General features: G+C 35.6%; 1 protein-coding gene across 4 annotated transcripts in view; it reads left to right on the forward strand.

Annotated features, from left to right (window-relative positions):
- UBR3 (ubiquitin protein ligase E3 component n-recognin 3) overlaps positions 1 to 12534 on the forward strand; it is a 240156-nt gene extending 227622 nt beyond the window's left edge. For all 4 annotated transcript variants that reach the window (XM_030327918.1, XM_030327919.1, XM_030327920.1 and 1 more), the window contains 4 exons: positions 3540 to 3719; positions 8697 to 8906; positions 9665 to 9804; positions 10109 to 12534. In XM_030327918.1, the coding sequence (XP_030183778.1) occupies positions 3540 to 3719; positions 8697 to 8906; positions 9665 to 9804; positions 10109 to 10226 (648 nt within the window). In that variant the 3' untranslated portion in view covers positions 10227 to 12534. The remainder of the gene's footprint in view (positions 1 to 3539; positions 3720 to 8696; positions 8907 to 9664; positions 9805 to 10108) is intronic.
- The last annotated feature ends 1706 nt before the right edge of the window (positions 12535 to 14240 follow it).

A 14240-nucleotide genomic window follows, 5' to 3' on the forward strand; every position in this document is an offset into this window, starting at 1 on the left:
TAGGAATGCATAGTTGGTTCAACAACAAAAATCATTTAATTTAATTTAATTCACCATATCAATAAAAGATTTTTAAAAAGCATATTATCATCTCAGTAAAAAAAATTTTTGGATGAAATTCAATTCCTGTTCATGGTAAAAACACTAAAAAAATAACAGAAAGCAATTTTTTTTCAGCCTAATAAAAGAAATGTATGAAAAATGCATAGCTAACATCATAATTAATAATGAAAGATAGGAAACTTTCTCCTGAAGATCAGGAACAAGACCAGGATGGCTGCCCTCATCACTTCTTTTTAGTATTGAATTAGAGGTTCTGGGAAGAGCAGTTAGGCAAGAAAAAGAAATAAAAGGCATCTGGATTGGAAAGGAAGAGGTAAAATAACGTCTGTTTTCAAATTAGATAATCTTTTATGTGGGCAAATTATAAGGAATCTCCAAAAAACTATTAAAGCAAATCATTGAGTTCAGCAGAGTTATTATAGGATACATGATCTATGTACCATAAAAACAAACAAACAAAAAAAAAAAACCATCTAATTTATTTGCACTGGCAGTGAGCAATCCAAAAATGAAATTTAAGAAATAATTCCAGGGTGCCTGGGTGGCTCAGTCGGTTAATCAGCTCAGGTCATGATCTCGCGGTCTGTGAGTTCAAGCTCCGCGTCGGGCTCTGTGCTGACAGCTCAGGGCCTGGAGCCTGTTTCGGATTCTGTGTCTCCCTCTCTCTCTGACCCTTCCCCGTTCATGCTCTGTCTCTCTCTGTCTCAAAAATAAATAAATGTTAAAAAAAATTTTTTTTTTAAAGAAATAATTCCATTTACAATGGGGCGATGAAAATATTCTGGAATTAGTTTGTGATGGTTGCACAATTCTGTGAATGTACTAAACTGTGCATGTTAAGAGGGTGAATTTTATGGAATACAAATTACATCTCAATTAAAAAAATATATGGAGGAAGGACTTGTATCCAGAATGCAGAATATGTTAAGAACTCTTGTAAGTCAATAATTAAAACAAAAACCACACAGTGGGCATAAAATTCGTATAGGCACTTTTCATAGGAATGATATGTGTGAAAAGGAGGCGCCTGGGTGGTTCAGTTGGTTAAGCATCCGACATCGGCTCAGGTCATGATCTTACAGTTCAAGCCCTGCTTCAGGCTCTGTGCTGACAGCATGGATCCTGGAGCCCACTTTGAGTTCTTTGTCTCTCTCTCTTCTGCCTCTCCCTCCCACCCTCCCTCCATTCCTTTCTCTTTCTCTCTCTCTCCTCCTCCCTCCCCAAAATAAGTAAACATTAAAAATTTTTTAATATATATAAAAGACCTACAAGTAAGTAAAAAGGTGTTCGCCATCATTGTTGATGAGAAGAGTACAAATTAATGTTACAAGTGTTGGTAAGGATTTGGAGTATCTGCAGCTCTCACTCATTGCTGGTGGGAATACGAAATGTTATAATCAAATTTGAAAAAAATGTGGCAGTTTCTTTAAAAAGCTGAGCATGGACTTACTATGTTTGGACAACCAAACAGTTCTCCTATCCTGAGTATCTACCAAAAGAAATGAGAACATACATTCACATAAAGACTTTTACATAAATGTTTATAACAGCTTGATTTAGTGTAGTCAAAAACTGAAACAAGCCAGAATTCACCAGCTAGTGAATATATCAACAAAATGTGGTAATATCCATGCAGTGGAATACTACTCAGCAGTAAAAAGGAATGGGCTGCTGATAGAATAACATGAATGAATCTCAAAATACTTTGCTAACTGAAAGAGGCCAGGCACAAAAGATTTTCTCTATCTATCTATCTACACACACACACACACACACACACACACACACACACACACATACACATACACACACACACATATACATATATACACATACCGTTTGAGCCTATCTATATGAAAAAAATTTTTAAAGCCAAAACTATAATGACAGCAAGCAGGATTAGTGGTTTCTTGGGGCCAGGAGTAATGGCTGGAATTGAAGGCATACAGGCACAAGGAAACTTGGAGGGGATGGAATTGTTCCAAAGTTTTATTGTAGTAGTGGTTACTTGGCTACACTTGCCAGAATTCATCAAAATACACTTAAAGTGGATGAATTTTATGGTATATAAACTACACCTCAATAAAGTTGTTTTTTAAGATGCCTTGTGTAGCTATGTAAATGGGGGATTTGCAGCCTCATTTCTAGAGATTTTAAACATTAACATCTTTTTCAGCCTGTGTATCATTTTGCTTTTTTATCTTTATTTTTCTTTGTTGTACATTTTAGAATTTTGTGCTTAATCTACATAATGAGTTCAGTTTTACAAACAGATGTGTGTTGAATGTCTACTATGTGCCAAGCGCTGGAGGTACACAGCCCCTATCCCCAGGGACTACTCCCACAGTCTTATAGGAAATGCTGATTTATTTTTAAATTAATTAATTAATAGAAAATATAAACATGAGAAGTGTTTACAAGGTATGGAAGGATTAACTTCATCTGAATGGAGCTGAGTAACCTAAGTTGTCATTAAGTTTGGTCGGGAAAGGATTCCCAGGTGACCTGGAATTTGGAGGATGATAGGAACTGATCCAGTGGACAGGGGAAAGTAAACGTTTGAGTCTCCTAAATGGTCTTTTAGTTAGAGAAGGATTGGAGGGTGTATTTTGGTGTTTATAAGACTAACAAATTCTTTTCAAAATCGGGATATGTGTCCTTGGCTCACTGAATTCTTTGGTTCTTTTATTACAGAGTAGAGCTTCAGCTTAACTGGCACTTAGATCTCTCAAGCTTTTAAAAACTCCACCCTCTTTTAAAAACTGACCTTGTTGGGGTGCCTGGGTGGCTCATTTGGTTGAGCGTTCAACTTCAGCTCAGGTCATGATCTCCTGGCTTGTGAGTTTGAGCCCTGCATTGGCTTCTGTGCTGACAGCTCAGATTCTGTGTCTCCCTCTCCCCCTCTGTCCCTCCTCCTCTCTCTCTCTCTCTCTCTCTCTCTCTCTCTCTCTCTCTCTCAGAGATAAATCAACATTTAAAAACTTTTTAAATAAAAGAGTAAATAAAAACTGTTTTACACTCATTCAGGGTCCAGGCAAATTATTTTGCATTATGTCTTGTGCATTCCATGTTTTTACTGTTCATCCACACTGACAGCCTGTGTGTTTTTAATCAAAAGCCACTTTCCCTTTGCCCTAAAAACATTTGCTCTCACAGAGTAGCTAGGTTCTATAGACTGTATTCATCAGAAATGTGAAACACTATTTAAAAAATAAATACATAGAAGACACAGATGGTATGGCAGTTTAAGATTTGAATTTCAAAGAGAAATACCGGGGATATTTGAATATAAAAGCTAGAAACCTATTTTCTCTCCTTTGCTCCTCCTACTCCCTTCGTTTTTCTTTAGTTGAATGTTAAGAAAATTTTCTTACTGTCCGAAAGCAGTTGATAAGGATGACACTTAAAATATCTTTAATGAGAAATGAATGTTCTTGATGAAATGTCTTGAGAATTTCCTGTTTCATGTCTAAAAGGAAGAAGAAGAATTTTCAGTTCTTTCCAGCTGCCTGGGACTTCTGCCAACATTTTACCAAACAGAACATCCATTCATCAGTGCCTCCTGTCTGGATTGGCCAGTTCCAGCATTTGATATTATATCTCAGTGGTGTTTTGAGATAAATTCGTTTACTGAAAGACATGCAGAACAAGGAAAGGTATGTAAAAACGATAATGAATAATTAAAAATTTCAGGTCATCTGTTCTTGGCAGCATTTGCTAATAAACTGATGTTGAAAAAATGGTTTTGCTTATATAATGAGTATAAAAGCAGAAATATTTCAGTGAACAAACCTAAGTTATTAATATATTACTTTTAGTTTGTTTTAGGTCATCAAATTTTTATTGAATGCATTAAATTATGATAGTACTAGACTTGGAAGATACAAAGCAATTTTAAGATAGGCAAGGAACTTGTAGGCTTACTGGAAAGAGAACTGTCACCTAAAAGTCAAAGGTCTGGACTAGCAGATTTAAAAGGCCTTGTTTTAACTTTACAATTTGCCTATGCTGCCAGCTTGGCTGGTAAAAAATTTTGTTTTGGAGATGAGGTAATTGGAAAGATAGAGTGGGGGCAGTGGGAGGTGGCTGTGAATGCCATGGTTTGGTGCTCAGACTTTCTTCTATAGGTAGAACTACAGTTTTTGAGAACTGGAATTAGTGTATTATAGGGAGGTAATTTGGGAGGTTTTTTTAGTAGGTAAATTGAAGGAGACAGGAAAGTCAGGGATTGTTTAGGTGGTGAAGAAAATCTGGTTTTATAGTAGAAATTAGATAGTAGAAAATCTGGCATAGTAGAAATTAGAATGTAACCAATGCAAGAGACATTTTAGAAAAACTATATAGGGCTTGATGACCAGATGTACTTGACTTTAAGACCTTGGAACTCAAATCATCGGAAGAGTAGTAGCTAGGAGACATAGATCTGATAGAAACGTGGTCTTGCTTAAAGCACCATTGATGCTGCCCCATTGGCCAGAGGAAGATAGGAAGTCTTTGCATGACATTCAAGAATTTTCACCATCTTGCTTGCCTTTCTAACCTCATTCTGTATCACTTCCCTGCTACCACCTTGCTCAGACCACAGAAGAATGTTTCTTAAGAGTGCTGTATATTTTTAAACATCTGTGTTATTGCTTATTGTTGTTGCTCTTATCTAAAGCAGTTTTCCTACCCTTCTCATGTTGAATTAATCACCCATTAAGGTTTTGCTAAGATACACATACGTCTTCTATAAAGCTTTTTCTGATAACCCATCTTCCTCTTCAGTTCTAATCCCCTCTCTCTGTTGTGCTGTATGACAGTACTTTTGCCATGGTCACTAACAGTTGCCATATTTATCACTTATGTTTGTTTAATATGTCTGAATGGGGGCTCCAAAAGCAAAAATTGTTCCTTATTTATCCTTGAATTCCTAGCTCTTAGAAAGTACCTGATACAGACTAGTCACCTAATAAATATTTGTGGAACAGTTAACTTGTAGGATGATATCATTGGTAGAAATAGAACTGATGAAAGAAGGGTTATGTTTCAGGGAAAATGAGAATTTTAACATCAAGGGACAGAAAATGAGTATTTTAGAGGGAGGTGTCAGACTAGACTTAATTTTTAAAACACTGGGTGAATAATAAAGGCAAGGTAAGCATAAATAAAAAATATCTCTGCTTTTGTTCATTTTGTTTTTTGTTGAAATCCTCAAGGAGATAATATGCTCTTTTTTTTAAAAGGAAAGAGAATTTCTTGAACCTTGTATATTATGTGTAAAAATTTTGTCCTATGTAGTAATTTATTTGTAGATTATAGCTAGAATCTGAAGTTACATATTGATGTCTCAAAACCTATAAGGAATGACTAGGGGTAAGAGATGGGTATAATTGTAGAACCAGGACAGGAGAAAGTGATAAGTGTACTTAAAATTTTGTGTCTTCATAGGAGTCATGAGTTAAGCAATAGATAAAAATTCACTCATTTGACTGCATAATAGCAAGCTTACATGTTGGATATATGATTATCGGTATGGATATTGATGGATAATAAGAATTTATCATCTAGGGCCACCTGGGTGGCTCAGTCAGTTAGACATCCAGCTCTTGATCTCAGCTCAGGTTTTGATCTCAGGGTCATGAGTTTGAGCTCATGGTCATGTGTTGGGCTCCATGCTGGGCATGGAGCCTACTTAAAAAAAAAAAAAAAGCATCATTTAAAAATAATTAATCTTTTTTGTAAAATTGAGTGATAATGATTTGTTTTAGAGCCAGAATAGTAGTCATTTATTTATTTCTACTTAAATTGAATTTTTACCAGTTATTTGAATGTACTTATATCTGACCTGCATCCCTGTGCTTGTTCCTATTCCATTCTGTTCTGTCTCTAATCCTTACCCTGACCCAGATCAACCAGATTTTCTTTACCTGGAATTTTAAGTTTGAACAAGATAAACAGTGATTGGAACTGAATAGTCTAACAAAACTACCCTTGAAAGATAGCCTGAATTACTACTTCTAATTTTTTTATACCAGCTAAGATTCTTTGGTTATAGGCAGACAGTTTGATTGCAACAGTTTTGGGACATGGCAGGTGGGGGGGGGGTGGTGGTGGAAGATCTCTAACTTCGAAACATACTGCTGCTAATTGTATAGCAATATTTCAGTTCCTCCTGATAGTCAAGGTCAGTCCCTCCAGATAATGCTTTAAGCCATTCCTTTCTTCTAGTAATGTGGGGAACCTAAAATGGCCAGATGACATTTAGTTTCTAATTTGGTAGAAATATTATTATATCCTCTGATGGAGGATAGTACACAGCTTCCTTAGGATGGTCCTAAAATCACACAGGAATTCAGAATAGCAGGGAAACAGAAATAAAAAACTGAATTCTTAGGTGTAATCATGAGAGACGCCAAAACCACTTTGTACTCCCTGGTTTCCAGATTGGTGCATTTCATCTGTGAGAAAATGATCACCCATATATACTGGTTGCTGGTTTAGGCTGTATACCTCATTCTGTAGGAGTGTATCCTCCATTTGATAGTTATTTTCTTCCAGCTGGTGCCATCTAAAAACTGATCAGCAAAGTAAGTTCATCATTTAAAGATCAGCAGTTTTTTCAGATTTTTGAATATATGTTAGAATCAGTTAATTCCATAGACATCTACCTATTGGCCTTATATCTCTGTTTGAAGAGAATTCTTTAAGACCATGTGGTGTGAGCTACTGGGTAATTTACAACCTAATCTAGATAAGTATCAAGTTCAGTGAGGACAAATGGCTATTCCTTCCACTGATGGAAGAGTGTAATATAATCAACCCATTACAAAATATGCAATCTTTGCAGTGTGGGATTGGACACTGAATACAGGCAAGTAGCATATTGTAAGCCCATATGTTGTCCTTATTCTTGCCTCCATGGCTACTTTATCCATGAACTTATTGGTAAGTGCCAAGCTGGCTGCTTAAGTACTGCTTTGATTTAGATGGATTATGGCTGTAGGTAATGTGAAGTGATCACCATATGAATTGCCTGCCTTCTATACAGTTTCTTGAGATAATAGATTCGTACGACATTTTATCTATTTTAAGTGTTAATGGAGAGGCATCTAGAAAAAAATTAGTGCTATTACCAGTATTTTTGTACAACTGCAAATAACGAATAAAGTATAGTATGCAGGGAAATTTAATTTGGCAGGTTTTTTCGTACTTAGAGCAGAAAATTTTTGAAAAGAGTTGTAAGCCCCAGCACTTATGGATACAAAAGGCCTTAACAGCTTGTGGTGTGAGTAGATTTTACATCTTCTAAGAAGGAGATTCTAGATTATACAGTATCGAGGTAGAAATAATAAGTTACAACTATGACCTTACCTTAAAAAAAAAAAAGCCAATAAATTGTTTATCTGAGAAAGATCAAAACTTGGGTTTTAAAAATGTTTAACTTTTGGGGCGCCTGGGTGGCGCAGTCGGTTAAGCGTCCGACTTCAGCCAGGTCACGATCTCGCGGTCCGTGAGTTCGAGCCCCGCGTCGGGCTCTGGGCTGATGGCTCAGAGCCTGGAGCCTGTTTCCGATTCTGTGTCTCCCTCTCTCTCTGCCCCTCGCCCATTCATGCTCTGTCTCTCTCTGTCCCAAAAATAAATAAATGTTAAAAAATAAAAATAAAAAAAAATAAAATAAAAAAATAAAAATGTTTAACTTTTTAAAATGTTGCATTAAGCCTATTTAAAAACAAGTACCTCGGGGCGCCTGGGTGGCTCAGTCGGTTAAGCGGCCGACTTCGGCCCAGGTCATGATCTCGCGGTCCGTGAGTTCGAGCCCCTCTTTGGGCTCTGTGCTGACAGCTCAGAGCCTGGAGCCTGTTTCAGATTCTGTGTCTCCCTCTCTCTGACCCTCCCCCGTTCATGCTTTGTCTCTCTCTGTCTCAAAAATAAATAAACGTTAAAAAAAAAAAAATTAAAAAAAATAAAAACAAGTACATCTAGATATATTTTCCATGCTTTCTCAGTTATGTTGAATATTTTTCTTGTATTAACAGGTTTCAATGTGCTTAATCTAAAAACTGACATCATTTTGTAATTGGAAACTACATATGAAAGTAGAGATTGGTAATTGTTGAAGCACTGTTTTAGTCATTTGTAAAATGAAAATGAGAAGAGTTTTAACAAAGAAGATATACCACATGCATACAGAGGCTTTTTCTTTAATAAAAAAAAAAAAAGCCTTTAAGTCAGAAAGAAAAATACCATATGATTTCACTCATATGTGGAAATTGAGAAACAAAACAGATGAACATAGGGGAAGAGGAAAAAGAAGAGAGACAGAGAGGGAAGCAAACAATGAGAGACCCTTAACTATAGAGAACAAACTGAGGCTTGATGGAGAGAAGTGGGTGGGGGACGGGCTAAATGGGTGATGGGTATTAAGAAGGGCACTTGTTGTGATGATCACTGTATTTTATATGTAAGTGATGAATCATTAAATTCTCCTGAAACCAATATTACCCTATATATTAACTAATCAGAATTTAAGTAAAAACTTGAAACAAAAAACAAAACAAGCCTTTAAAAAATAAGTACAGTATTTTGAAAAAAAAATTTTTTTGTTAGTGACTTAAATACAAAGGACTAATGAGTATTTTTGGATATTTTAGGCCTTGCTTATCCAAGAGTCAAGATGGAAATTACCACACTTGCTCCAGTTGCCTGAGAATTATAACACCATTTTTCAGTACTACCACAGAAAGACCTGTAGTGTCTGCACCAAAGTTCCTAAAGATCCTGCTGTTTGCCTTGTTTGTGGTACTTTTGTATGCCTGAAAGGACTTTGCTGCAAGCAACAGAGTTACTGTGAATGTGTATTGGTAAGTAATAATAAATAATATACAATTTATGAAAACTAAAATCTGTCACATGGAAATGTATATGTGGTGAAGCCAACTCTTCATATTTAACTACTCTTTGTATTAAATGCACAGTACGCAAGGATTTCATTTTTGTTCCTTTGTTTGTTCTTTTTAATCTGGTAGAAAGGTTAAAAAAATTCAAGTGAGTAATACTTTTCTTAAGTACAATTCCAGTTCCTCTCCCTACTCCCATTGCCCTTTAATGGCTCATGCTCTTAAGTGATGGACAATGAAACAACAGTCCTGCCTGCTGTTGTGGATGCTAGCCTCAGAGTTAGATTTAAGTTGGCTCTTAATTGCTTTCCCATATAATCCTTACCCAAATTCCTCCTAATGTATTATTAATCAAGTGTTAAGAATGAAATTATAAGTTTAACTTAGATGAAATCTTATTAAAAATTTAAGTAGGGGCACCTGGTGGCTTAGTAGATTATGCATCGGACTTCAGTTCAGGTCATGATGTCACCATTCGTGAGCCCTGCCTCAGGCTTCTGTGCTGACAGTGCAGAACCTGCTTGGGATTCTCTCTCCCTTTCTCTCTGCCCCTCCCCTGTATGCTCGCTCTCTCTCTCTCTCTCTCTCTCTCAAAATGGATCAGTGAACTTTTTAAAAAATTAAGAAATATTTCAGTATTATTTAGAAGTTTAAGGCATTCTTTATTTTCTTATAAGGTCCATTTGATCATGAAGATCATTAATATATTTTTAATTTTTTAGCATTCTCAGAACTGTGGTGCTGGAACAGGGATTTTCCTTTTAATCAATGCATCAGTGATTATCATCATTCGAGGCCACCGCTTCTGCCTGTGGGGTTCTGTGTATTTGGATGCTCACGGAGAAGAAGATCGGGATCTTAGGTTAGATGCACATGAATATATTTAAATGTTTTATTGAGGTTTGATCAGTAAGAACAATGTACCATTCCTGGCTTTGTAATTGTAATAACAAATATGTTTTCTATCAAGAAATTCTGACAGTCATTACTTTAGAGCTATTTCTAGTTTTTGAGATACTTTCCACGTCCATATGCTCAGGAAATAGGAAATAAACCAGATTACTATATGAGATTTTTACCATAAAGAATCTATTTTTTAATAATGTGTGTGAAATCTTCACTGTATTGTATTACTTTTAATGCCTTTTTTTCCCTTTTTATTCTAGGCGAGGCAAGCCTCTCTACATTTGTAAAGAAAGATACAAAGTTCTTGAGCAGCAGTGGATTTCTCATACTTTTGATCACATCAATAAAAGATGGGGTCCACATTACAATGGGCTGTGATTCACCACCTCAGCATTGCATTATATCATTTTCATTAAGAATTTATCAACAATAAGCTTTACCTTAGTTTTGGGGATTAACGCTTTTGCTGAGAGAGAAAAAGAAAACATATATTATGAAGCCTTTCCAAAATTAGGTGCTTGGTAATGACATTAATGGTATAATAAACTTTTTTTTAAGTATCTGGAGAACATAACAAATAAGTTAAATCATTCTTTAATGGTCCTTTTTTTTTTTAAGTCCACAATTAATAATAAGCACAACTTGTTGACAAAATCATTTAAAAATGATTCTCCCAGCAATGCATATCAGCTATTCATTGATACTTAGAGTGGGTGTGATTTATTTAAAGTTTTACTGCTTCTTTATATCTGTGTGTTTTAATTTGCATCTGCTAAACACAGTGCATCTTTTCCCTCTGCCATTCTTGTGTTGATTTGAGATTTTTGCTGTATGTAACTAGAAAAAAAAAATGTAAAACATGATTTATGTGAAATACTGTATAGTAAAAGTTGGTCTAATAGTAGGACTTTAAAATTTTTTCTTATTGTGAGGAATCTGTTAAAAGTTTAAGGCTTTGCTGAAAACTTAATTCATTCTCAGGAATTTCATAAATATTCTCCCCAGGTAAATAATTGAAATAGTTGTAAAATAAGTAGATAGCTGCTGTTAATATAATACAGTACATTTTGGGGGACATATGTGTGGTTGGGGGAGGGAGTCGTTAAAAATCAAAATTTGCCATTTCAGTTGGATGAATTACTTGAGGTATTAACAAATAGATTTTGGTGTAAAATCGAAAGTTTTAAGAGCATACACATGGCAGATTTTGATTTTGTGCATGCCCCCCTTTTATTACCAACCCAGGTTTTCGTTTAAATGATTGAATTGGAAACGCTCAGACTTACCCACAAATGAAGCTTAGTTTTGGAACTTCCCTATCATCTCGAGAGGTTCATCTATATTGTATTTGTGCAGCGTAATCACTGCTATTTCTGCTTGGTTTCCCAAAAGGAAAAGAAGAGGCTCAGTGGTGATGACCCTCATGAATGAGCCGCATCTGCATTCTTCTTAGAAGCTGCTGCGAAAAGCAATTTATGTTTGTCGGGGTTTTAATCAGTAAGAATGGGAATGATTGAGCTAAAACCCACTCTATAAATAGAGAAGGAAGATTACAGAAAAGCATGTTATATATTGCTAACAAGATTTTTCTTCCAAATTATTTAGTAATTTGATGACTATTTAATATATAGTGCTATCAAGCAGTTCCTGGTACTTCGAACTTCCATGGCTTGTTATATAAAATTACATTTTTACATGTAAAAAACTAAAAAGCATCTAATGATAAAATACAAAAATAAATTCAGATCTATGTTCTAAAAATTATCAAATGACATGACATTACAGAATGTGAAAATGGACATTAAATGATGGTCTTGCATTAAAATAGAGCAGAACAGTACATGTTCAAATGTGTTCAAAATGTCAAAAAATGACCTATAGCTCTACAATAAAATACATGGAAATAGCTTGCTATTTTTATATACATTTCCAAAATATTAAGATAACTTTCTGAAAGATGAGACTGATTCTGTTTAACTAAATAGTTGTCCTTTCCAACACATTGCTACTTTTTTAAATACTGTATCATAAGTTCAGCCTGTCATATTTTTTGCATCGGTCATTATGAATACCAGACCATTTGTAAGTGTGGTTGAAGAGCAAAATGCTAATTTAAATCTCTAGTAAATACTGTTACAGGATTCATGAACTTGAATAATTCTACAGTTTGAAACTCTGATGCTATATATACATGGTATAATGTATTCCGACTTTGATTACTACATATTTAAAATGGAATGTTTTATGGTTGTGCATATGGATGTGAAGTGAAAATATTAGCCTTAACATTAAAATTTGGGTATTTGATAGTGTTTATTTTGATATTGGTGAATTAGTCACCAGTAAATTTTTAAAAAGCACTTGGTTGAAAATTGTACTTGAATTACATACATGCATGCTGCTAAACTAGAACTTTAATTTTTTCCCCCATAACTTTTATAAGTCCCATTTATAAACCCACTTTTAAAAATAACAGGTCCAAGCTAGAGTGATGTGTGTATATTATTCAAAAAAAAAAAAAAAATGTACTGGTGTGATATCTTGTATGAATGATCATTTAAATACAGTACATTACTGTAGAGGCTAAATCAATCTTTATAATTAAGCAGAGATTACAAAACTAGGAATAATCAACATTGTAAGATATGTTAATAAAAACCTACTGTCATTTGGTTTGTGAAAGGTCCTTAAAATGTTTAATTCTTACATGTTTTTTTCTTTTTTTCAAAGGTATTGACAATAATATATATAAGTGAGCATAGTGGAAAAGATCAAAGCATAACATAACTAATAGTTGCTTTAAGGTAGGGTTAAATATAAAGGGTTTGCTTTGCCTTAATACCTTTTGTTTACATAGGTAGTTCCTGTTTCTTCTGTCCTTGTCTTAAAATGAATACAAAGCTCTTGGTATAAGTGTGTGTGTTTTTGGAAGTAGGAGAGAAGGAAGTGGATATGCAGATCTGAGGAACACTGTGTGGTCCTTGCTGCTTTCTGAAAATTCCAGCTACACTTCAGAAATCTGAAGTGCTTTATGAGAGTGTTTATTTTGAGTGATCCGTGGTTGTGCTGGAATTGACGGTGTTCACTCCTACCCCTCCCACCCTGCAGTTTACCAGGCAGTTATCAACTAGGAATCCATTTGTATTCACACATCTTTTTTTCTGTTTTATGTATTTGGGTATTTACTGATTTGATTTCTGTGACTTGGAAAAGATGCTGATTTGAAAACACTTGAAGACTTAGAGGTGACAGCAGCATAAGAGGATATACAACACAAGAGTCTATCCCATCTCCAGAATTGTAATGGCTGACTCTCAAGTTCCTGTTGTTGGCTTATCTTTAAGGGCATGTTGAACAACAACAAAACAAAACACAACAGGGTTTTAAGCTCTAGAATCAAATCACCAAGATGAGATACATTTACTGGGCATTTACTGGGGGTTATGTATGACATGTGATGGTTGGTGGGAGAGCAGAAGACTTGTGACTGTCTCAGTCCCATTTATAGCACATCGTTCTTTTCCTTTATGATCTGGCTGGATGAGCTGGAGTGGGCAGAAGGATGGCAACAGGATCACTTCTTAAGTTGTGACCCTTCAAGCTCCCTTGATAATGAGGCATATGAAATACAGAAGAGCTATTATCCACCATTCTGCTGTGCCATAATCAAGTAGCAGTGGAGTGAATGTGACTCCAGCTGAGGCAACACAATGAAAAGGCATAATGGGACCTTATGTAGAGTTACCATGTAAAATGTGGCAATGCCAAGCTTGATGTGGCAGAGCCCAAAAGCAAGCCAGAGAAGTAGGGTCAAGAGCACAGATAAAGGCTTCAGGTTAAGAGGAAGGAAAAGAGACAAAGGGAAAGGGAAGAAAGTCTGGAGCAAACTAAGAGGATTCATATCTGATTCCCTCTTAAGTTGTGACAGAGGAGCAGGATCATCTGTTGACAGTGAGCAGGCCTAGTGTATCTGGAGGCTTGATTAAGTGGTAAGTGATTCATACATGTGCTAGGAGAGAATAGGCTAGAAATAAGGAGAAGCACCACGGAAGTCATATTGAGAGCCCAATAGGGTTAGAGGCCATAACATTTTAATGGACCCAATTAGAAAGGTTCTATGACTTTATAGAGCTCCTGAGATCAGTCCAGGACCTTAAAGGTAGAAGTTAGACTGGGAATTAGGTGGGTGCAGGATCAGATGGTAAGAGAATTAGGAGTGCTGGTTGGAATGAGTGTGGGGCCCATGCTAAGTAAATTGAGGGGTATAGGATTGGAATTCATGATAAGATTTAATGAGCAGATTTAATGCAAGTTTTCAAAGTTTTCATTTGGAATCAGGACAAATTACTGTTGAAACATTTGAATCCATTCAGTAAATATTTATTGAGCTCC

The sequence above is a fragment of the Lynx canadensis genome, chromosome C1 (genome assembly GCF_007474595.2).
Source record: "Lynx canadensis isolate LIC74 chromosome C1, mLynCan4.pri.v2, whole genome shotgun sequence".
In the NCBI taxonomy this organism is placed as follows: Eukaryota; Metazoa; Chordata; class Mammalia; order Carnivora; family Felidae; genus Lynx; species Lynx canadensis.